General features: G+C 45.3%; 1 protein-coding gene across 3 annotated transcripts in view; it reads right to left on the bottom strand.

Annotated features, from left to right (window-relative positions):
* Positions 1-14,104, bottom strand: part of B9D2 (B9 domain containing 2) — a 43,044-nt gene extending 28,940 nt beyond the window's left edge. For 2 of the 3 annotated variants that reach the window (XM_079985820.1, XM_079985818.1), the window contains exons 1-3: positions 14,013-14,102; positions 12,218-12,326; positions 4,405-4,530 (exon numbers count right to left, since the gene is read on the bottom strand). In XM_079985820.1, coding sequence (XP_079841946.1) covers positions 4,405-4,530; positions 12,218-12,305 — 214 coding nt within the window. In that variant the 5' untranslated portion in view covers positions 12,306-12,326; positions 14,013-14,102. Of the gene's footprint in view, positions 1-4,404; positions 4,531-12,217; positions 12,327-14,012 lie in introns of all 3 variants that reach the window. The other variant, XM_079985819.1, reaches the window with a different exon arrangement.
* Positions 14,105-23,578: the final 9,474 nt, after the last annotated feature.

Raw genomic sequence — 23,578 nt, 5'->3', positions numbered from 1 at the left:
CTGCAGCCAAGCTGGTGCCAAACATCTTGTTCTGCTTTCCTTTGGACCACATCAATGAGGCCGAGAAAGGGGGTCTTGTCCTTTGGACTGCCCAGGATCTCCAAACACATACGCTTGGGCCCCAGGGAGGTCACTTTGCTGCTGCTAACATAGCCAACAAGGCGAGTGTTCTGCTTTGCTTGCTCAAGCCACCAAGGTCACAGCAGAAATCTGGGACCTCTACAGACCGATTTATTTATTTTTGTGCATCTATTCTGCAATATGTTATTGATGCAATTACATCTACGATGCAGCACCCAGCAACCATTCTGCTTTATTAGAAGGATGTGGGTGGCACTGTGGGTTAAACCACAGAGCCTAGGACTTGCTGATCAGAAGGTTGGCGGTTTGAATCCCCGCGATGGGGTGAGCTCCCGTTGCTCGGTCCCTGCTCCTGCCAACCTAGCAGTTCAAAAGCACGTCAAAGTGCAAGTAGATAAATAGGTACCACTGTGGCGGGAAGGTAAATGGCGTTTCCGTGCGCTGCTCTGGTTCGCCAGAAGCGGCTTAGTCATGCTGGCCACATGACCTGGAAGCTGTATGCTGGCTTCCTCGGCCAGTAAAGCGAGATGAGCGCTGCAACTCCAGAGTTGGTCATGACTGGACCGAATGGTCAGGGGTCCCTTTATCTTTTATGTGAGGCCTAGACTGAGGGGGGGCGGCATATGCCCTGATGGCCTAGCTAGCTTCCACTGCATAACCAGGATGCTACCAAAGAAAATGGCCCTCTGTGGATCAGTAACCACAGCCAGCTCAAAACATTAGCAGGCGGTCACTGGGTGATTTGCCTGCAATGTGTTAGGCGTTTCCCTACCGGCAGCAATGGACAAAATGGTTTTAAATGTTTTAATCGCTTTTAATTTGCAGCACTTTAAATGGTGGTTGTTGTTTTTTATAATATTATATTATTTCATTATTTTATTTTTGCTTGGGGTGGGATAAGCACTGAGTCAGCACTATTGTTCCTTGCTTTGTTTTGTTTTGTTTTGTTCTGTTTTGTTTTATTATTATTATTATTCTGTTAAATTATTATATAGTTTGTATTTTGCCTTTTAAGGGGAAGGGTCATGGCTGCCTGGGAGTGGGCCTCAGCCAATAGATTGGGTGGGGCAGGTTCCACAGGGGGAGATGTATTGGGACACCCGATCTCAGTGATCACGGGCAGGAGGAGGAGTTATGCTAAGACCAGACCATGTCATTACCGAGGAGGCAGGTTTAGTCGTTGTTTGAGGACTATCCCTGCCTCCAGGTCTGGTCCTGACCGGAAGGATACAGTAATCAGCAAGGGAAACCCACATGACCTGAAAGTGTTGCTGTGCAATGCCAGGTCAATGATGAATAAAACCACTGCCATCCACGACCTGATTGTGGATGGAGGATTTGACCTGGCATGTGTGACAGAGACCTGGTTGGATGAGGCAGATGGGCCTGTCCTTGCCGCTGCCTGCCCACCAGGTTTCTCTTATGCACAGCAACCCAGGTCATGTGGGCGGGGAGGGGGGGTTGCAGTGATTTTTAGGAAGTCATTAGTCTGCACCAGGCGTCCTATTGGGAAGACCCAGTTTTCTGAGTGCATGTTCTGGAAGTTGGGCAATAGGGGCAGTACAGGATTCCTACTGGTGTACCGACCTCCCCGCTGCACCAAGGATTCCCTGCCCGAGCTGCTTCAGGTCGTGGCGGATATGCTCCTGGAGACACCTAGCTTGGTTGTCCTGGGGGATTTTAACATCCATGCCGACACGACCTTACAAGGGGCCGCTCGGGACTTCGTGAAAAGCATGGCCTCCATGGGGCTGTCCCTGAATAAGTCTGGCCCAACTCATAGCCACGGACATGCCTTAGACTTGGTGTTTACCTCTACGGATGTTGGTGATCTGACATTAACTAAAAGCGAAACAAAAGAAGTGCCATGGTCAGATCACTTCCTGGTGCAACTGGACTTCTCCGCAACCCTTCCCCTCCGCAGGGAGGTGGGACCGATTCGGATGGTCCGCCCCCGCCACTTAATGGATCCAATTGGCTTCCAGAGAGTGGTAGGGGATGCTTTATCCCAAGTTGATGGCCTTTCAGCTGATTCCCTGGTGGCACGCTGGAATGCGGAGTTAACCAGGGCTATTGACTGTCTGGCTCCGAAGCGCCCTCTCCAATTGCATGGAGCCCGGACAGCCCCGTGGTTTTCCCCGGAGCTGAGGGTGATGAAACAATCGTTGAGACGGCTAGAGCGCCGGTGGCGGAAAACTCATTCTGAATCAGACCGGACACGGGTTAGAGCTCAACGTCGAGCCTACCAAGTGGCAATGGCGACGGCGAAGAGGGCCTTCTTCGCCGCCTCCATTGCATCTGCAGAAAACAGCAGCAGGAGACTTTTTCAGGTGGTTCGCAGTTTATCGGAACCACCTGTACCACCGGGGCCTGGTAGGGACCCCAAGATCTCCTGCAATGCTTTTGCAAAGTTTTTTGCAGATAAAATCGCTCAGATTCAGAAGGAGGTAGACTCCACAGTGGGAGCAGGGCCAGGGCGGGAGAGTGCTAGAGTTCTGTCTGGTCCTGTTATATGGGATCAATTCCAATCTGTTACCTCCGAGGATGTGGACAGGCTGCTTGGACGAGTGAAACCGACCACCTGTCTCCTTGATCCTTGCCCATCCTGGCTGATAAAAGCAAGCCAGGAAGGGCTGGGCGATAGGCTTTGCGGGGTGGTGAATGCTTCCCTCTGTGAGGGAGCCTTCCCAGACCCGCTGAAAGAGGCGGTCATTAAACCGCTTCTTAAAAAAACATCTTTAGACCCGGCCAATTTGGCCAACTATCGCCCAGTCTCAAATCTGCCATTCTTGGGCAAGGTGATTGAGCGGGTGGTTGCTGAACAACTCCAAGCACGCCTGGAGGAAACGGACCATTTGGATCCCTTCCAATCGGGATTCAGGCCTCACCATGGGACTGAAACTGCCTTGGTCGCGCTGGTTGCTGATCTCCGGCGGGCTAGGGACAAAGGTGAGAGCTGTTTCCTAGTTCTGCTGGATCTCTCAGCGGCCTTTCAGCGGTCGATGGACCATAACATCCTTCTGGACCGTCTAGAGGGGCTGGGAGCTGGGGGCACTGTGATACAGTGGTTTCGCTCCTTCCTCCTGGGCCGTGTTCAGAAAGTGGTGGTGGGGGATGAGTGTTCAGACCCTTGGGCCGTCACTTGTGGGGTACCTCAGGGTTCTGTCCTCTCCCCCATGCTTTTTAACATCTATATGAAGCCGCTGGGAGAGATCATCAGGGGGTTTGGACTGGGTGTTCATCAGTATGCAGATGACACCCAGCTCTACCTCTCCTTTAAATCAGAACCAGTGAAGGCGGTGAAGGTCCTGTGTGAGTGCCTGGAGGCGGTTGGAGGTTGGATGGCGGCTAACAGATTGAGGTTGAATCCTGACAAGACAGAAGTACTGTTTTTGGGGGACAGGAGGCGGGCAGGTGTGGAGGATTCCCTGGTCCTGAATGGGGTAACTGTGCCCCTGAAGGACCAGGTGCGCAGCCTGGGAGTCATTTTGGACTCACAGCTGTCCATGGAGGCGCAGGTTAACTCTGTGTCCAGGGCAGCTGTCTACCAGCTCCACCTGGTTCGCAGGCTAAGACCCTACCTCCCCGCGGACTGTCTCGCCAGAGTGGTGCATGCTCTGGTTATCTCACGCTTGGACTACTGCAACGCGCTCTACGTGGGGCTACCTTTGAAGGTGACCCGGAAACTGCAATTAATCCAGAATGCGGCAGCTAGACTGGTGACTGGGAGTGGCCGCTGGGACCACATAACACCGGTTCTGAGAGATCTGCACTGGCTCCCAGTACGTTTCCGAGCACGATTCAAAGTGTTGGTGCTGACCTTTAAAGCCCTAAACGGCCTCGGTCCTGTATACCTGAAGGAGCATCTCCACCCCCATCGTTCAGCCCGGACACTGAGATCCAGCGCCGAGGGCCTTCTGGCGGTTCCCTCATTGCAAGAAGTGAGGCTACAGGGAACCAGACAGAGGGCCTTCTCGGTAGTGGCGCCCGCCCTGTGGAACGCCCTCCCATCAGATGTCAAAGAGATAAAGAATTACCTGACATTCAGAAGACATCTTAAGGCAGCCCTGTTCAGGGAAGTTTTTAATATGTAATGCTGTACTGTTTTTAACACTGATTGGGAGCCGCCCAGAGTGGCTGGGGAAACTCAGCCAGATGGGCGGGGTATAAATAATAAATTATTATTATTATTATTATTCCCTGTCCAGCTACAGCTGTGTCTTGCAACACACACAAATATTATTTAAAAGGATCTCATGTTTTTAATGTGGCAATAGCCAAGAACTGCGGAGGAGGAAGGGAAAGGCAACTGATATCTCTTACCCTGCAAGCCTTTGGTGGCAAAGTGGACGTCGATGGGGTGGGACCAATAAGCCACATCATCCAGCTGGGGGTTGTCGACTTGGGTCTGCCCTTCCCGGAATCCCGACAGCAACTTCCAGGCACCACCTGGGAGGAGGAGAAAACCCAGATGTCTCCGTTATGAATAGACAAAGCTCTGACTCTCGTATCAAGTCTAAAAATGTGGGGTGGGGGTGGAATGCGGCAGGGGAACTGACTTCCTCTCACCTCCCTCTTTAGCAGCGTCACTTAAATAACACAGATGGCGTTTAGAGAGAAGAGAAGCTTGATAACACTTGACGAAGCAAACTGAACAAGAACAGATGTCAGGGGCTTAGGAGCAGAGGCACAGGGAAGAGAGGAGATGGAGAGCGAAGGAGAAGAATCCGAGGGGAGCGTAGGAGAAGAGGACAGTGGACCGAGGGATTCCATGAGCCTCTCCAGCGAATCGGAAGATTCACAGAAGGGGGCACCGGTGGCCAGGGCAAGGGGGGTCCCAAGGGGGACACCCCAGAAGCAAGGGGCCAGCGGGGACTCCCAGAGCAGCAGTTGGAAATCAGGACCAGCTTCCCCACCAGAGCATAGTGGGGGGGAAGAGTCACAGGTATCGGGAGTAGCGTCTCCCCCAGCAGGGAGAGGAGAGGAGTCAGGGCTGACCACGCCTCCATCGGAGAGTCAGACAACGGAGGGGAGGTCAGATCCGGCCAGTATCCCGGAAGAGGGAAGCAGTGACAGAAGTAGTGTAACGGTCAGGAGGAAGGTCACTGGGTTGGCGCGAGAGGCAAGTTCAAATGTACAGGAGCGCGGGACAGCAGAGAATGAGGATTGGGAACCGGGTCCTAAAGCCCGCCAGAGGCAGGGGGAGGAGCTAAGCGACTCAGCGTCAGAGGAGTCCAGAAAGGGGGATGCCCCAGCGGGCAGGAGGACCCAGAGGAGGAGAGAGCAGCGGAAAAGGTGGAGCAGGGCTAGGATCTTAAACTGGTGTCAGAGGGGAGGAGATTCAGACGGGACTTCGCCGATCTAGGGTTAAGATGTAGGGCTGCGCGCTGCGGCTTTGAAATGGAAATTGAACTTCAATAAAGACTTTTGTACATTACGACAGCCTAGCGTTGGTCCTCTGTGAGCTGGGACCTAGAGGCAGCTCTGACAACAGCGTATAAATCTGAGGAGAAATTCTTTTTCTTTTATTAAATTTTATTGTTACCATTCACATTAACACACCATACAGAAAAAGAAAATAAATCTCCATCGCCACCAAAGAAAAAAAAGAGAATTAGAACATCAACTAGTAACCTTCAAAACATAAAAGTGGTCTTTTTCTACCTACCAGACTTCCCGTCTATTCCTTATTACAGATTCTGTATTAATTGTTCGCTGCCATTGCATAACGAGTTTTGTTCAGTTTCAATATCCCTTGATCCATTCATTGGTTTTTCCACATTTTTAACACTGCTACTGAAATTATTCGAACGCTGTGTATGACTTTAAACTACTATTATTATTATTTTTCAAATATATTTTAAAAACTTCGCATTTTGCTTTTGTATTTATGTCTGTTTGCAAAAGTTCCAAAATGTCAATAATGTTCCTTGTGTTAGCAAACAAGTGTCTACCTGGGAGAAAGCCCGCCTGGTCCTTATGAATTACCTCATTTAAAACTTTTTTAAATCTACTTGCCAGAATATCTGCAAATATTTTGTAATCCACGTTTAAAAGAGAGATGGGACGATAGTTCTTAAGTTGTGTCTTTTCAGCTTCCGATTTTGGTATCAATGTGATGAAGGCTTCTTTCCACGATTCTGGCGCCCTCCTCCCCTCCATAATTTCATTGCTAACCTCCATCAGTGGTTGTATCAGATAGTCTTTTAGTGTCTTATAATACTTGGAGGTCAGCCCATCTGGTCCTGGAGATTTGCCCAATTTCATATTCTGAATGGCTTGTTCAATCTCTTGTCGTGTTATTTTGCAGTTCATTTTCTTGTGACAATTTTGGTAATCCATTTTTTTCCAAAAATTGTTTAATCTCAATCTCATCTTGCGGCCCTTGGGTATATAATTTTTTGAAATATCTCTGGAAGCACTTTCTAATATCCACAGGGTTCTGAATGTTTCTTCCTTCAATCTCTAAATTTGTAACTGTATTTAATTTTTGTCTCCTCTTCAACTGCCAAACTAGCAGTTTTCCACATTTATTCGCCGATTCAAAAGTTTTTTGTTTCATTAATTTAATCTTCCACTCTATTTCCTGGTTTATCAATTTAGAATATTGTGCTTGATGAAGTTTAATTTCTCTCAGTGTCAGCTGTGACTTCGGGTTTAATCTTAGCTTCTTTTCTAATTCTTTAATTTTCTCCAAGATTTTATCTTTCCTCTCATTTTGTGTCCTTTTCTTTACAGCATTCTGTTGTATCAAGAACCCCCTCATCACTGCCTTGCTTGCATCCCAGATGGTTCTTTTTTCCACCGTAGTGTTCATGTTTATCTCAAAATAACCCTTTAGAGCTTTTTGGGCCTTCTTAATAATCTCCTGATCTCTAAACAAATTGTCATTCATCTTCCATCTAAAGGAGCCGGTTGGTATTAGTGTCATGTCCATCTTTACTGCATTATGGTCGGAGCAGGTCTTTGGGCAGATTTCCACCTTTTTGACTTTGGGTGCCAGACCTCTAGATATCCATATTTGGTCGATTCTTGTCCAGGTCAGTTGGGCTTCAGAGAAAAATGTTCCCTCTCTTCCCAAGGGGTTCTTTATCCTCCAAATATCAATCAAATCCATATTGTCTGTCATTTCGAAAAAGGTCTTTGGTAGTCTGCCATCTTTTGTAACATTTTGGCTTTGTGACTTATCCATGTTGGTTGATACGACCCCGTTCATATCTCCCATCAAAATGATGTTGTTGTAGTCCAGATAATCCAGCATGGTCTCACGCAACTTCTTATAAAATTCCGATTTCCCCTCATTTGGCGCATAGATTCCTAATATCAAAAGTTTCTCTCCTTGATGTTGTATCTCAATTGCCAAAATTCTTCCATGTTCGTCTTTAAATAGGAATTTGGGTGACAGGCTCTCTTTTGCATAAATGACCACACCTCTCTTCTTTACTCTGTCCGAAGATATAAATTCCTGGCCCAATCTTTTGTTTTACTAGCACTTTTCTGTGGAGCCTAGTCACATGTGTTTCTTGCAGGCAAATAATGTCCAATTGTTCTTTTTTTAATATATGAAATATTTTCCTCCTTTTTTCCGGGATGTTACAGCCATTTATATTCCAGCTCAGAAGTTGCAGAGACATCCTGAAATAATCTGGTTATTTTTCCAGGGGTGGTATCTTATTCGTTGAATCTTCAGGTTCCAAGGGTGCCGGTACCGCCGGTGCTCCAGGCCCAAAGGGTAGTTCAATTCCTTTTTGAAGGTCCTCTCCGTATGTGGTCAGAAATTTGTCTCTATCTTCCAGTGTTCTAATTTTAACCTTCTTCCCTCTGAAGGTAAAAGATAGTCCTTGGGGAAATTCCCACCTAAAGATAATTGAATTGCTCCTAAGCAGAAGGAGAAGGCCTTTGACAATATCTCCTGGAAATTTATGAAGGGAAATTTAAAAGAAATGGGAGTGGGATGGGGTTTTGAGAATGGGATTGATGCAATATATTCAGAACAAAAGGCTAAATTGATAGTTAACAATGTGGTTACAGAAGAGTTTAAAATTGAAAAAGGAACACGACAAGGCTGTCCTATCTCCCCTTTGCTATTTATTTCGGTTCTGGAAGTGCTCCTGAATATGATTAGAGGGGACCGGTTGGTGGAAGGAATTCAGGTCGGAGCAAAACAATATAAACTCAAAGCTTTTGCAGATGACCTAGTTTTGACCCTGCAGGAGCCAGAATCTAGTACGAAAAGAGTACTACAATTGATCCAAGACTTTGGTCGGGTGGCGGGATTTAAACTAAACAAACAGAAAACCAAGGTATTGGGGAAAAAATTGACAGATACAGAGTCAGAACGGTTTCAGAGAAAGACAGAATTAAATGTGGTTAAAAAAGTAAAGTACCTAGGGGTAAATATAACAGCAAAAAATCTGAGTCTATTTAAGGATAATTATGAAAAATGTTGGTCAGAAATTAAGAGAGACTTAGATAGTTGGACAAAATTGAAACTTTCTTTGTTAGGCCGAATTGCTGCTATTAAGATGAATGTATTGCCAAAAATGTTGTTTTTGTTTCAAACACTACAGATTGTGGACAAGACGGAGTGCTTCCGGAAGTGGCAGAGAGATATTTCTAAGTTTGTCTGGCAGGGCAAAAAGCCCAGAATTAAGTTTAAGATATTAACCGACGCGAAAGAGAGAGGGGGCTTTGCCCTGCCGGACTTAAAGTTGTATTATGAGGCCGCAGCTTTCTGCTGGCTAAAAGATTGGCTACTTCTCGAAGACACTGATGTATTGGATTTGGAAGGTTTTAACAATGCTTTTGGTTGGCATGCCTACTTATGGTATGAGAAGGTTAAAATCAATAAGGCCTTTAAAAACCATATTGTCAGAAAAGCAGTGTTCAATGTCTGGACAAAATATAAAGACTTATTGGAAAACAAAACTCCAAGGTGGCTATCACCTCTGGAAGCTAAGGCCCGAAAAAGACCCAATATGGAGGCCAAATGGCCAAAGTATTGGGAAATTTTAGAAAAAGATGGAGACAATTGGAAATTGCAGAGTTTGGAGAAAATGAAGGATAAAGTGCGAGACTGGTTACACTACACTCAGATTAAAGAAGTTTTCAAAAATGACAAAAAGTTAGGGTTCCAGGTGGAGAAATCGAAATTGGAATCAGAACTGCTAGAACCTAAGACTAAGGTACTTTCAAGAATGTATAACTTGCTGTTAAAATGGAACACACAAGATGAAATGGTTAAATCGGCTATGATAAAGTGGGCACAGGACATTGGGTATAATATCATGTTCGAGGACTGGGAAAGGTTGTGGACCACTGGGTTGAACTTCACTGCATGTAATGCTTTGAAGGAAAATGTAATGAAAATGATATATAGATGGTACATGACCCCAGTTAAACTTGCCAAAATATACCATTTGTCTGATAACAAATGCTGGAAATGTAAAGGGAATGAAGGAACATTCTTTCACCTCTGGTGGACGTGCCCTAGAGTGAAGGCCTTCTGGGAAATGATATATAATGAGTTGAAAAAGGTATTTAAGTATACTTTCCCCAAGAAACCAGAGGCCTTTCTCCTGGGTATTGTCGGCCAGAGGGTGATAAAGAAGGACAGAACTTTTTTCCTGTATGCAACAACAGCAGCAAGGATACTCATCGCCAAGCACTGGAAAACTCGAGATCTACCCACACTGGAAGAATGGCAGATGCAACTGATAGACTATATGGAATTGGCTGAGATGACCGGCAGAATCCGAGACCTGGGAGACGAGAGGGTTGAAGAAGACTGGAAGAAATTTAGGATTTATTTATAAAAATACTGTAATTTGGTTGAATGTTAAGAAGGATGCCAGACCATAAATAATTGAGCACCACTAAATTAGACGTAATTTGGATGATAAGTGAGATTGAGGAAAATATAAACCTTTCGGAGAATTATTAGATTAAATTAAATGAATGAGATTTAAGAATGTAAACAAGATGATAAATTGCTGGAAAAAGTTTTACAATGATGTAAGTGGGAGCGGGAGACGTGAGGGAGTCCAAAGAAGCTTTGAAAATATGTTATGATACATGTCATATTGTTTTGTTTTGTTAATATTTATTAAATTTTAGTTTAACAATAAAATACATAGGTAATAACACAATCTTTTCCAAAATCCACATTTCATATTCATCTTTGGACTTCCTCACAACCCTTGTTCCTGCTTTCTAAGCTCATAAATTTTACCAGCAAATTATTAACTTGGTTTAATTCATATAATATAATTTTTCAATATTAATATCTCAAATTTTAAAATTTAACATACTCTTATTGACACTTAATTATGAAATGTTACTTATCCAAAATTTATCTTTTCATCTTCCAATTAAATTTAAATTTGTATTCTTTTCAACTAGTTTGTTGAAGCCATGCTTTTGCTAATCTTACATCTTTCTTAACAATCATACAATTAGATAAGCCTTGAATTTCTTCCAATCTTCCTCCACCAGTTCTTCTCCCAGGTCTCGGATTCTGCCCATCATCTCCGCCAATTCCGTATAGTCTATCAGTTGCATCTGCCATTCTTCCAGTGTGGGTAATTCTTGAGTTTTCCAGCTTTTAGCGATGAGTATCCTTGCTGCTGTTGTAGCGTACATAAAAAAGGTTCGATCTTTCTTTTGCACACTCTGACCAACAATGCCCAAGAGAAAGGCCTCTGGTTTCTTAGGGAAGGTATACTTAAATACCTTTTTCAGTTCATTATAAATCATTTCCCAGAAAACCTTCACTCTAGGGCAAGTCCACCAGAGGTGAAAGAATGTTCCTTCAGCTTCTTTACACTTCAAACATTTATTATCAGACACATGGTATATCTTTGCAAGCTTGACTGGGGTCATGTACCACCTGTAAATCATTTTCATAATATTTTCTTTCAAGGCATTACATGCCGTAAATCTCAAACCTGTGGTCCATAACTTTTCCCAGTCAGCAAACATGATGTTGTACCCTATGTCCTGTGCCCATTTTATCATGGCTGATTTGACCGTTTCATCCTGTGTGTTCCATTTTAACAGCAAATTATACATTCTTGAAAGTATCTTAGAGCTGGGTTCTAACAGTTCTGTTTCTAACTTTGATTTTTCCTCCTGGAATCCTACCTTTTTGTCCAACTTAAAAACTTCTTTAATCTGAGCATAATGTAGCCAATCTCGCACTTTATCTTTTATTTTCTCCATACTCTGCAACCTCCAGTTATCTCCATCTTTTTCTATTATTTCCCAATATTTCGGCCATTTGGCCTCCATATTGAGTTTTTTCAGGGCCTTAGCCTCCATTGGTGATAACCACCTTGGGGTCTTGTTTTCCAATAAGTCTTTATATTTCAACCAGACATTAAATACTGCTTTTCTGACAACATGGTTCTTGAAGTTCTTATGTATTTTAGCCTTGTCATACCACAGATATGCATGCCACCCAAACGCATTGTTGAATCCTTCCAAATCTAAAACATCAGTGTTCTCAAGAAGTAGCCAGTCTTTCAACCAGCAGAAAGCTGCTGATTCATAATACAACTTTAAGTCTGGCAGGGCAAAGCCCCCTCTTTCTTTAGCATCAGTTAGTATCTTAAACTTAATTCTGGGCTTTTTGCCCTGCCAGACAAATTTTGAAATATCTCTCTGCCACCTCCCAAAACACTCCATTTTGTCTACAATCTGCATGTCATATTGTTTATTATTTTTGCATTTTGTATTTAAAAAATCTCAATAAATATTTATATAAAAAAATAAAAATAAAAACTTTGCATTTTGAAATAAATACCCGTTTTGGTGTTTTTTTTTATCTTTTCTGACATGCTATCTAAATCCACATATTCGGAGAAGAAATTCAACCGAGAGGCTTTCTGTCTTTCTTAGCTCAGGCCTTCTACACAGCAGGAAAACACTCAACTAAACATACAGAGGAAAACTCCCTCGGAACTACGCAGCCAATGAGAGCTGATGCTACCTCGGCAAAGATCCTGCTCCCCTGATTGGTCGCTAAGCAACACCTGCCGGCTGACTTTAACCAAACAGAATTAACCTATAAATCACGTGCTAAATTATCTCTGCCTTCCCCTTTCCCGTGATCTCCGGACCATAATTCTCCACCAACCTGTGTGAATTCCCCATTTGCAAAAAAGGCTGCTGCTAGGGAATCCGCTGGCTCCCACGATCTGACCAATCACGTGCACTTCAGCCATGGACCTGCAGTGGGAAAGGACCTTAAAGAGAACGGAGACACCCAGTCAAGGGCCATCATCATATTCAAGACCAATTTTGAGATTTCACATGTATTTTAAGGTTACCTTGGTGGTTGGAGGATGGATGGCGGCTAACAGATTGAGGCTGAATCCTGACAAGACAGAAGTACTGTTTTCGGGGGACAGGGGGCGGGCAGGTGTGGAATACTCCATGGTCCTGAATAGGGTAACTGTGCCCCTGAAGGACCAGGTGCGCAGCCTGGGAGTCATTTTGGACTCACAGCTGGCCATGGAGGCGCAGGTCAATTCTGTATCCAGGGCAGCTGTTTATCAGCTCCATTTGGTACGCAGGCTGAGACCCTACCTGCCCACAGCCTGTCTTGCCAGAGTGGTGCATGCTCTAATTATCTCCCGCTTGGACTACTGCAATGCACTCTACGTGGGGCTACCTTTGAAGGTGACCCGGAAACTGCAACTAATCCAGAATGCGACAGCTAGACTGGTGACTGGGAGCGGCCGCCAGGACCACATAACACCATTCTTGAAAGACCTACATTGGCTCCCAGGACGTTTCCGAGCACAATTCAAAGTGTTAGCGATGACCTTTAAAGCCCTAAACGGCCTCGGCCCAGTATATCTGAAGAAGCAAATTCTCCTCCATCGTTCTGCTGAGGGCTTTCTGGCGGTTCCCTCATTGCAAGAAGTGAGGTGACAGGGAACCAGGCAGAGGGCCTTCTTGGTAGTGGCCCCTGCCCTGTGGAACGCCCTCCTAAGGTAAAGGTAAAGGTACCCCTGCCCATACGGGCCAGTCTTGACAGACTCTGGGGTTGTGCGCCCATCTCACTTAAGAGGCCAGGGGCCAGCGCTGTCCGGAGACACTTCCGGGTCACGTGGCCAGCGTGACATCGCTGCTCTGGCGAGCCAGAGCCGCACACGGAAACGCCGTTTACCTTCCCGCTGGTAAGCGGTCCCTATTGATCTACTTGCACCCGGAGGTGCTTTCGAACTGCTAGGTTGGCAGGCGCTGGGACCGAGCAGCGGGAGCGCACCCCGCCGCAGGGATTCGAACCGCCGACCTTTCGATCAGCAAGTCCTAGGCGCTGAGGCTTTAACCCACAGCGCCACGCCCTCCTACCAGATGTCAAAGAAAAAATAACTACCAAACATTTAGAAGACATCTGAAGGCAGCCCCGTTTAGGGAAGCTTTTAATGTTTAATAGGTTATTGTATTTTAGTGTTCTGTTGGAAGCCACCCAGAGTGGCTGGGGAAGCACAAGGAGAAGGGGACGACAGAGGACGAGATGGTTGGACAGTGTTCTCGAAGCTACCAGCATGAGTTTGACCAAACTGCAGGAGGCAGTGGAAGACAGGAGTGCCTGGCGTGCTCTGGTCCAGGGGGTCACGAAGAGTCGGACACGACTAAACGACTAAACAACAACAACATTATTATTATTATTTAAATCCTTTGTCTCCAAACAATTCCCAAGTCACTTGCAAAGCTGGAAGTTCGATTTTTAGCATCGACCCTTGCGGTACAAGGTTGCACATACGCCACCCGCCCTCAGTTTTCACGTGTTCTGTTTGACTCAAGAGGGAGAAAGAGAGGTGGCTCATGCGTCACCCGTTCACACGTGCAAAAGACACGCGTCTCCTCCGTGTCCCCCCTTCCCCCGGCGCACGCATACCGCACGCCACGCGTTCCATTACCTGCCAGCCGCGCGAATTTCTCAGAACTCCCCCCGCCCCCGCCGGCGCCTCGCTACCGTCCTGCCCTCACCGTTTCTGGGCCGCGGTTGCCGCAGCAACGGGGAAGCCACGCCCAGGGTGGGGCTCTGATTGGCTAGTTGCGGAAAAGGTGAAGAAGGGCGGTGGCGCCGCCATCTTGAGCGAGGCAACAACAACAACAAAACCCCGCCATCTTGGACATAGAGATAGGAAAACGTGAAGAGTCGCACATGGTCGCAATTTCTGCCTATAATCAGTTTTATGGACAAGGGCGGTTTCCGATTTTTTTGGCTGATGTTTTTGTTTGTGCCACTGTGGTTTTGTTGAAGATTATCTTAAACAGTTGCTTTACTGGATAACTGAGGGCAAGGAAACAGCTGTGATTCAAAGAGCCATGTTGAGTGTGTCATAGGGAAACTTCTCTAGAAAAAGGGTTGGGTTTCCGCTCCTCCCTTGTCCTGCCATCTTGTGTGGGTCTCTGAGAGGCGTCGCAGTGCGGCCATCTTGGGAAGGTCTTTCTTTTCCCTGTTGCCTTGGCAACTGAATTGGTTCTTGTCGAGAGCTGGGTTCAAATGCTACTTCAGCTTTTGCAGATGACCTAGTTTTGACTTTGCAGATGACCTAGTTTTGACTTTATTTATGGACGTGAGGGAGTCCAAAGAAGCTTTGAAAATATGTTATGATACATGTCTTATTGTTTATTATTTTTGCACTTTTGTATTTAAAAAATCTCAATAAATATTTTTTTTTAAAAAAAAACAAATGCTACTTCAGCCACTGAGTCCTTGTGCGGCCTTATGAAAAATGAAAAATATCAGCTTGGTTTACTGCCTTCCCCTCTTTGGCAGATACTGTACCTTGTTTCTTTAGATGTAGGCAGAAGCTGAACTAACGCAGCTTTTCATATTAAATGTCATGGTACACCTCTTAGACTTCTTCTGCTTCTTCTTTCTTTCTTTCGTTTTTTATTTATTTTCCAAATTATTACAAATCAAACCAAATTCCTTTAGCTTCTTTTGCAGTTACTAAAGGCAGAGGAGCTCTGCCACATGAAAATCAAAAGGTTTAGTTTCAATAGATGAAAAGGTACGGATGCTGTTGCCATGATGTGAAATTAGGCACATTTTTTTGCACATTGCGTAGGCTGCTCAGAGAGAAGTCGAGACAGTATGAGCAACCTACTTCCAAAGGGAATAACCTCCAAATTACATTTTAGATAGCTAGAGACAGTACATTTTTTCTTTTCTTTCTTTTTAAAATAATCTTTATTAATTTCCCACGTAGGCATATACATAAATAACAAATCATACAAAGCAAAAGCAATACAAGTACTGTTAAGGGGGGGGGAGAAAAAAAGAAAAAAATACAGTATATTACAATTAAATAACAGGTTAAAATATAAAACTTCCAATAATTCTCATTATACTGCTTATATTGTCTATATTTTCTTGCACAAATTTATGTTATTTCATTATATATATATATATATCCGGTATAATATCTAATACACTTTTTGCTTGTTGTTGTTTAGTCGTTTAGTCGTGTCCGACACTTTGTGGCCCCCTGGACCAGAGCACGCCAGACACTCCTGTCTTCCACTGCCTCCCGCAGTTTGGTCAGATTCATGTTTGTAGCTTTGAGAACACTGTCCCACCATCTCGTCCTCTGCCGTCCCCTTCTCCTTGTGCCCTCCATCTTTCCCAGCATCAGGGTCTTTTCCAGGGAGTCTTCTCTTCTCATGAGGTGGCCAAAGTATTGGATCCTCAGCTTCAGGATCTGTCCTTCCAGTGAGCACTCAGGGCTGATTTCCTTAATAATGGAGAGGTTTGATTTTCTTGCAGTTCATGGGACTCTCAAGAGAGTCTCACTTTTTGCTTACAAGTATCAATCTAGTTATGCAAGTATCTTGCTTTTTGTACAATGCAATTTTATATATTCTTTGAATATTTTCCATTCTCCATATACTTTCTGGTTTGACACTCCTCTGATTCTTCCCGTCAGTTTTGCTAGTTGCCGGTATTATATCATAAGACTCTGCAACTCTGTAATCGTTGGTAGGATTTCATTTTTCCAGTTTCTTGCCACTATTATTCTGATTGCCGTGATTGCATACATAAACAACGGTCTTATATTTTTTTAGACAGTATATTTTTCAGTGTATCCCAAATACAAAACTAGCTTCTCACTGCTATCGTGCCTATTTGAGGACTGCAGTTTCCGTTATCCAAAAATAAAGAATTTGCAGGAAATTATTAGGTGAGCATTTGCATATTGAGTCAACAGTTTCCATCCATGCCTGTGGGAAATTTTCTAATGTGTTCCCACCCACAGGATTTTGACCCCAAGATGGGGGGGGACCGAGGACCAGGAAAAAATCCCCGAAACCTTGCAAAAGGCAAACAAGGAAGTAGGAAATGCTCTCTTATTTTTTAAAAAACCATTTGGTTCCATGCATAAGAAGGTGGTATCATCAGATTCTCGTGGATCCTGAGTTTTGCAGGAGTACAAAATATGTTTAGGAGGACTCTAAGCAGGGGGAAAGGGATGCGGGTGGTGCTGTGGGTTAAACCACAGAGCCTAGGACTTGCTGATCAGAAGGTCGGCGGTTCGAATCCCTGCGACGGGGTGAGCTCCCGTTGCTCGGTCCCTGCTCTTGCCAACCTAGCAGTTCAAAAGCACGTCAAAGTGTAAGTAGATAAATAGGTACCGCTCCGGTGGGAAGGTAAACGGCGTTTCTGTGAGCTGCTCTGGTTTGCCAGAAGCGGCTTAGTCATGCTGGCCACATAACCCGGAAGCTGTACGCCGGCTCCCTCAGCCAATAAAGCGACATGAGCGCTGCAACCCCAGAGTCGGTCATGACTGGACCTAATGGTCAGGGGTCCCTTGACCTTTAAGCAGAGGGAAACTTCCCCAAGAGGACTTTGTATACTGAGCGGCCGTAGAACCTAAAGATCTGCTACATGGGAAATACCGGTACTTGAAATGTTTTTTTTCCGTTTGGGGGCGGATGGAATGGAGTTTACTGGGAAAGGGCATGGCTGGCTGCAATCCTGACATAAGAACATAAGCATTGTTGTTGTTGTTTAGTCGTTTAGTCGTGTCCGACTCTTCGTGACCCCATGGACCAGAGCACACCAGGCACTTCTGTCTTCCACTGCCTCCCGCAGTTTGGTCAAACTCATGCTGGTAGCTTCAAGAACACTGTCCAACCATCTTGTCCTCCGCCGTCCCCTTCTTCTTGTGCCCTCCATCTTTCCCAGCATCAGGGTCTTTTCCGGGCTGCCATACATCCTTCTCCTTGTGCCCTCCTTGTGCCCTCCATCTTTCCCAACATCAGGGTCTTTTCCAGGGAGTCTTCTCTTCTCAAAGTACTGGAGCCTCAGCTTCACGATCTGTCCTTCCAGTGAGCACTCAGGGCTGATTTCCTTCAGAATGGATCGGTTTGATCTTCTTGCAGTCCATGGGACTCTCTAGAGTCTCCTCCAGCACCAGAATTCAAAAGCATAGGCACTGATTTTTCCCTCCATGAATTTTTCCAATCTTTTTTTGAAGCCATCCAAGAGAGAGAGAGCTATAAGCTTTTCTCTAGCTACTTTCTACATGCCATACTTAATTTTTACACATTTGTATAATGTCACCTCTTACTTGATTTTTCACTAGCATAAAACACCCCCCAACAACCTATCATCACGGGCATGTTGCTCCATCCCCTTGATCATTTGGGTTTTGTTTTTGGGTTTTTTCTGAACAGGAGAACTTCATACTGCAATACTTTGCTGCCACAGACTCCACTTTCCTCAATATATATTGCTGGAACTGAAAGGGGGGGGGGATCACTCTGTTATATAGGAATGTTTTGGGATATATACTGCAGAAACAGGGACAGCAAGAACATATATTGATAAGTTTGTTCAAACGGATACAGTACCTGTTAAAAGAGCAAAAAACAGAAATGTCATTGGAGCGTGTGAAAAAGACTCTCTGAACTGGAGAGATAACTTGCCATTTCTCTTGTGTTCGCCTTTTCATCACAAGGTACAACACCTAAAATTAATTAATCAGAACATCCCACTAGGAGAGACTATAATGATGTTTGCAGAAGGCTTAGGAAAGGTCAAACTGTCTGCGATATAAACCTGAACCTGTCCTTAGATTAAATTGCTGATTGCAAGGCTGCCGTTCCAAATCAGAAGCGATGCCAACGCTTGGGACGGGAGTTGATTGAATCGGAAGGGGAATTTGGCCAGCTTCCCAATCCATGTTTGTCCTGGGGGTGTGGGAAATGGCAGACAAGGGGCAGAATGTCTCACCTCACGAGCAATGAGATTGTAAAACAGGCCAGCAGACTCTCGACCCTTGACCAGGGGATTGTTATCTGTCGTCTTGCAGTGGTTCCTAAAATCCCACTCCTGCCATAATGCAAATTGTGGGGCTGTCAGTGTTAAGTTGTGGGTGAACATATCAGACGACACAGCGATTCTTCAAATAGCTCTTGTTTATTCACAGGCCAGGACAGAACTGAACTGAAGGGTTCAGTCAGCCTGCTTATATAGAGCTCCAGTACAACGTAACTGTAACAATTTTCTAAAACTATCCAATCACTGAACGTCACTTTCGATCCCTTATTTGCATAACTATCTACAGTATCCCCCTGCTGGCCCAGGGTGAGAACTTCAGTACATAACAGTCAGTGTGAGGTAATATCCAGCTGGGACGTGAGAGACCAGGGCTCAAATCTCCACTCAGACATCAAGCCCACTGGGTGACCCCGGCCAATCACGATGGTTGCTCACATATCGTACATTTAAAGCACATTGGTTGCCCCAAAGAATTCTGGGAACTGCAGTTTACCCATCAGAGAGCTACAGCTCCCAGCACCCTTAACAAACTACAAGCTGCTAGGATTCTTTGTGAGAGGTCGTGTGCTTTAAACTCATGGTGTATATTGTTTTAAACAAATAAACTGCCCTTTTCCCCTTATGGGGTATCCAAGAGCCCATATAGAGTCCTTACGTAGGTTCCCTATTGGTAGGAGAAAATAACAGAGGCCAACCAGAGAATATCGAGAAGCAAAGCAGCTAGTAAGCTTGATCTTTATTGATCTGTTGCAACAGGGTGCTCCCCTCACCCACAGAAGAGGATGAGGAACCCAGAACCCAGATGTGTCTGCCCTTATATTGACATTTTAAATTGCCCACCCTGGAGTTCAAGACCACCCCCAGAAACATCATACATACATCAGAAAGGGTGGTCTACAGCAGAAATCTGAGTGTATTGTTTCTCTCCTGTCTGGCAGGTTACCCGTTTAATGGTCACTTGATTGGATTGCCTGGGGAGCCTGGCCAGTCTTTTGTAATGATAAATACTTCGTTCCTGAGCCAGGTCACAGGCTCACACCCTATTCATATCTTAAATGTGCCTTTAAGACAGGATTTGTGAGGAAAGAGACAATGGGGAGGTTTCCCACTTTGACCTTGCAGAGAAATATTTGAGGTCAATTTGATCAGGACGTTTTTCTGTGGGGTTTCAGACGTGTGGTTTATATATTTATGTACGTGTTTGCTTGGTACATTTATGAAGATTTATTACATATCTAAGACCTTAAAATTCTTATCACAGTATGCAGTTCTTTCTCAACCAAACCTACCTCGTAAGGTTGTTGTGAGGATAAAATAGGGAGTTGAGAAGCCCCCACACCCCACTTTGAACGTCTTGGTGCAAAGGTGGGATAGAAAAAAATATAAAAATAAAGTCTGAGGACTCACTCAACAGAAGGGCACCACCAGTGCAACGGGGCTAATATACCATGTTTTGAAGTAAGTGAAGTGATTTCTATTATCATCTAAAGAGCGGAGCAGGTGATTTTGTCTGTCCGAAGTCTAAAAACACCTAACTGCTTCGCGGGTTGACCATGTCCACCTGCTGATATGTTCAACATTTTGCATGCAACCCCCACAGAGGTGCACTGAGCATCAGTTTCCTCCATACGCAGAAGATTCACCTCTTTGCCCTTGCCTTGGACAGCTGCAAGTATTTTTGAGGGACCCACATCTTCTATTTACTGAGTTGCTCTCGCTTGGAATTGTTTTATTTACCTTTCATAATTGCGCCGAAAACGTGTTGCTCTCCGTCATGCTTTTAATTGCATCATTACATTGCTGTAATCTGCCTTGGGACTTTACGGTCTAAGAGGCAAGTAGGAAATCTTATAAATAACTAAACAATGTACTGGAGCTCTTTTCCATCTTTCTCCGTTTTAACAAATGCATTGCGGCATAAGCTTCCACCGACTACAGTCCACTTAATCAAATGCCATGGAGTGTTATCTTGAGTTACAGTTATATTATATATGGGGGGTGGAGAAGGTAGCCCATGCTCAGAAAAGCCATAGCCACAGGAAGTAATTCAGAGAACCTGAGCATACATTACAGCAGGGGTCAGCAAACTTTTTCAGCAGGGAGCCGGTCCACTGTCCCTCAGACCTTGTGGGAGGCCGGACTATATTTGGGAGGGGGAATGAACAAATTCCTATGCCCCACAAATAACCCAGAGATGCATTTTAAATAAAAGGGCACATTCCACTCATGTAAAAATACGCTGATTCCCGGACCGTCCGCGGGCCGGATTTAGAAGGCGTTTGGGCCGGATCCGGCCCCCGGGCCTTAGTTTGTCTACCCATGCATTAGAGAATCAAAGAGTGTTAAAGATAGAAGGGTCCATGAGAGTCAAACAGTCCAACCCCCTGCAATGCCCAGGATGGGGCTCAAACCCATTTGTTGGCATCCATCTCTCTCGAGAGAAAATGGAGAGACATCTGTCTCGAGAGACAACAGAGTGCATCTCCAGGGGTGAAGCCAAAGGGCTGCATTAGAAACACCAAAGTGTGGTGCAATCTGGGCAGTGTGTCTGGAGGTAACAACAACAACAACTTATTATTTATACCATGCCCATCTGGCTGGGCTTCACCAACCACTCTGGGCGGCTTCCAACAAAATATTAAAATACAGTAATGCATCAAACATAAAAAGCTTCCCTAAACAGGGCTGCCTTCAGATGTCTTCTAAAAGTCTGGTAGTTGTTGTTCTCTTTGACATCTGACGGGAGGGCGTTCCACAGGGCAGGGGCCACTACCGAGAAGGCCCTCTGCCTGGTTCCCTGTAACTTGGCTTCTCACAGTGAGGGAACCGCCAGAAGGCCCTCGGCGCTGGACCTCAGTGTCCGGGTAGAACGGTGGGGGTGGAGACGCTCCTTCAGGTATACTGGACTGAGGCCATTTAGGGCTTTCAAGGTCAGCACCAACACTTTGAATTGTGCTCATAAACATACTAGGAGCCAATATAGGTCTTTCAAGATCAGTGTTATGTGGTCTATGATGTCTATTCCCTGCTTATCCATGATGCAGATCTTCACTGGCCTCTTTTTTCCTTGGCGAGGAAGGAGGGCACCATTTTGTGGTTCGCTTCAGGTGGCAAAACACATTGGGGGAACCTGTGGCCCTGTAGATGTTGTTGGGACTCCAACTCCCATCATTCCTGAGTGTTAGCCATGCCAGCTGGGGGCTGATGGGAGTTGGAGTCCAGCATCCACATCAGTCGGGCCACAGGCTCTCCAATTTTGGCTTGGTGCCTGGGTTCCTGTAATACTGCTCTCTCCAGGAAAACCGTGCAAGTCAGTTGTGTCTCCTGGATGAAACAAAGAAGAAGAAGCAAAAACACCCAAAACAGCCCTAAGGAACAGATCATTAAATATTATTGAGGCAGAGTCAGGAAAACAACAACAGAGGACAGCCTTAATGAAACAGCTGCAGTATGCCAAGGAACTGTTAACAAGCATCATCAGGTTTAGACGTCTGCACGAGGCCCACCAGCCATGCCTTTTCTGTGAGAGAAATCACGTTGGCATCCTTCGGAAAGCGTGGCAGATTGTCGTGTCTCAAATAGATGGTGTAATGTGGCATAGCAGTTAGAACCTGGGGGGCCAGTGTTCAAATACCCCCTTTTCCCACCAGAAAGCATGCTGGGTGACTTTAGTCCAGTCACTGTCCCTGAGCCTAACCTCCCTCACAGGTTTGTTGTGAGGATCAAATGGAGATGGGTGTGTGGGGAACCATATGTATGTCATCTTAAGCTAAGAAAGAAAGAAAGAAAGGAGGGAGGGAGGGATGGATGGATGGATAATGGAGAGGTTTTGAATCACTACAGCACTGTCAAGTCAAGTCAAATCAGTTTACAGTGGTACCTCGGGTTAAGAACAGTTTCAGGTTAAGAATGGACCTCCAGAACGAATTAAGTTCTTAACCCGAGGTACCACTGTATTGCATTTTATCAGACACATGAAAATGACAACAAAAATAATAATAGAGATTTACCTTTCCGCTCCTTAACCTTAATCTCCCTTTAAGTTTAATAGCACGGATTTGTAGAGCCTTAGCCAGAAATTCAGATATTCTGAAAGATTTTGCAGACCCAGTAGACCTGCATACCCTCTAACATTTCTGCGATGAAAATAGGGATGCCCTACTCCATAATAATAATATTAATAATAATAATTTATAACCCACCCTTCTGAATGGGTTGGCTCAGCCACTCTGTGCTGCTTCCCACATATATAAAAACATAATAAAACATTAAACATTAAAAAAAACCTTCCCTATACGGGGCTGCCTTCAGATGTCTTCTAAAGGTTCTATAGTTATTTATCTCCTTGGCTCGGGGGTTGCTTAACTCCATTCCCTCCAAGATTTCTCCGATGGAAATAGGGACAGGGACGTGGGTGGCGCTGTGGGTTAAACCACAGAGCCTAGGACTTGCTGATCAGAAGGTCAGCGGTTCGAATCCCTGCGACAGGGTGAGCTCGGTCCCTGCTCTTGCCAACCTAGCAGTTTGAAAGCACATCAAAGTGCAAGTAGATAAATAGGTACCGCTCCGGTGGGAAGGTAAACTGCATTTCCGTGCACTGCTCTGGTTCGCCAGAAGCGGCTTAGTCATGCTGGCCACATGACCCGGAAGCTGTACACTGGTTCCCTCGGCCAATAAAGCGAAATGAGCGCCGCAACCCCAGAGTTGGCCACGACTGGACCTAATGGTCAGGGGTCCCTTTACCTTTAAGGAAAAGCGGGGCATTTCGGGATCGAATCAGAAACTGGGACGGCTTCTGTAAATCCGGGACTGTCCCTGGAAAATAGGGAAACTTGGAGGTGCTGCACCTGGCCATCTGTATGCCTGCAACCGCAGTGCGGTACACTTTGAAAACTTGCATATATTTAAATCAAATCCCGTTGGCAGGAGAGGAATAAATAAATGGCTGTGGTTTGGTGTGTCTCCCAAAATTTGGCCACATACCGCCATCCGCTTCTTCTGTTAAAAATAATAATAATGACACACTGCCTACAGCTGGAACGAACGGCATCAACTCAGATAATAAAAAGAGAGACGAGAGGAGGAAAGCAGCAAAGAAGCAGCCCATCATCTGAATTAAAAGCCCCCTGGTGTTGATTAAACTTTCCTCCTGCTGTAGCTTTCCAGCTCTCCTCACCTGTCTGGAAACGG

Source organism: Podarcis cretensis, assembly GCF_951804945.1.
Source record: "Podarcis cretensis genome assembly, chromosome: 8".
Taxonomy (NCBI): domain Eukaryota; kingdom Metazoa; phylum Chordata; class Lepidosauria; order Squamata; family Lacertidae; genus Podarcis; species Podarcis cretensis.
Note: the sequence above shows the minus strand (reverse complement) of the source record. Positions and strands in the feature narration are given on the sequence as shown.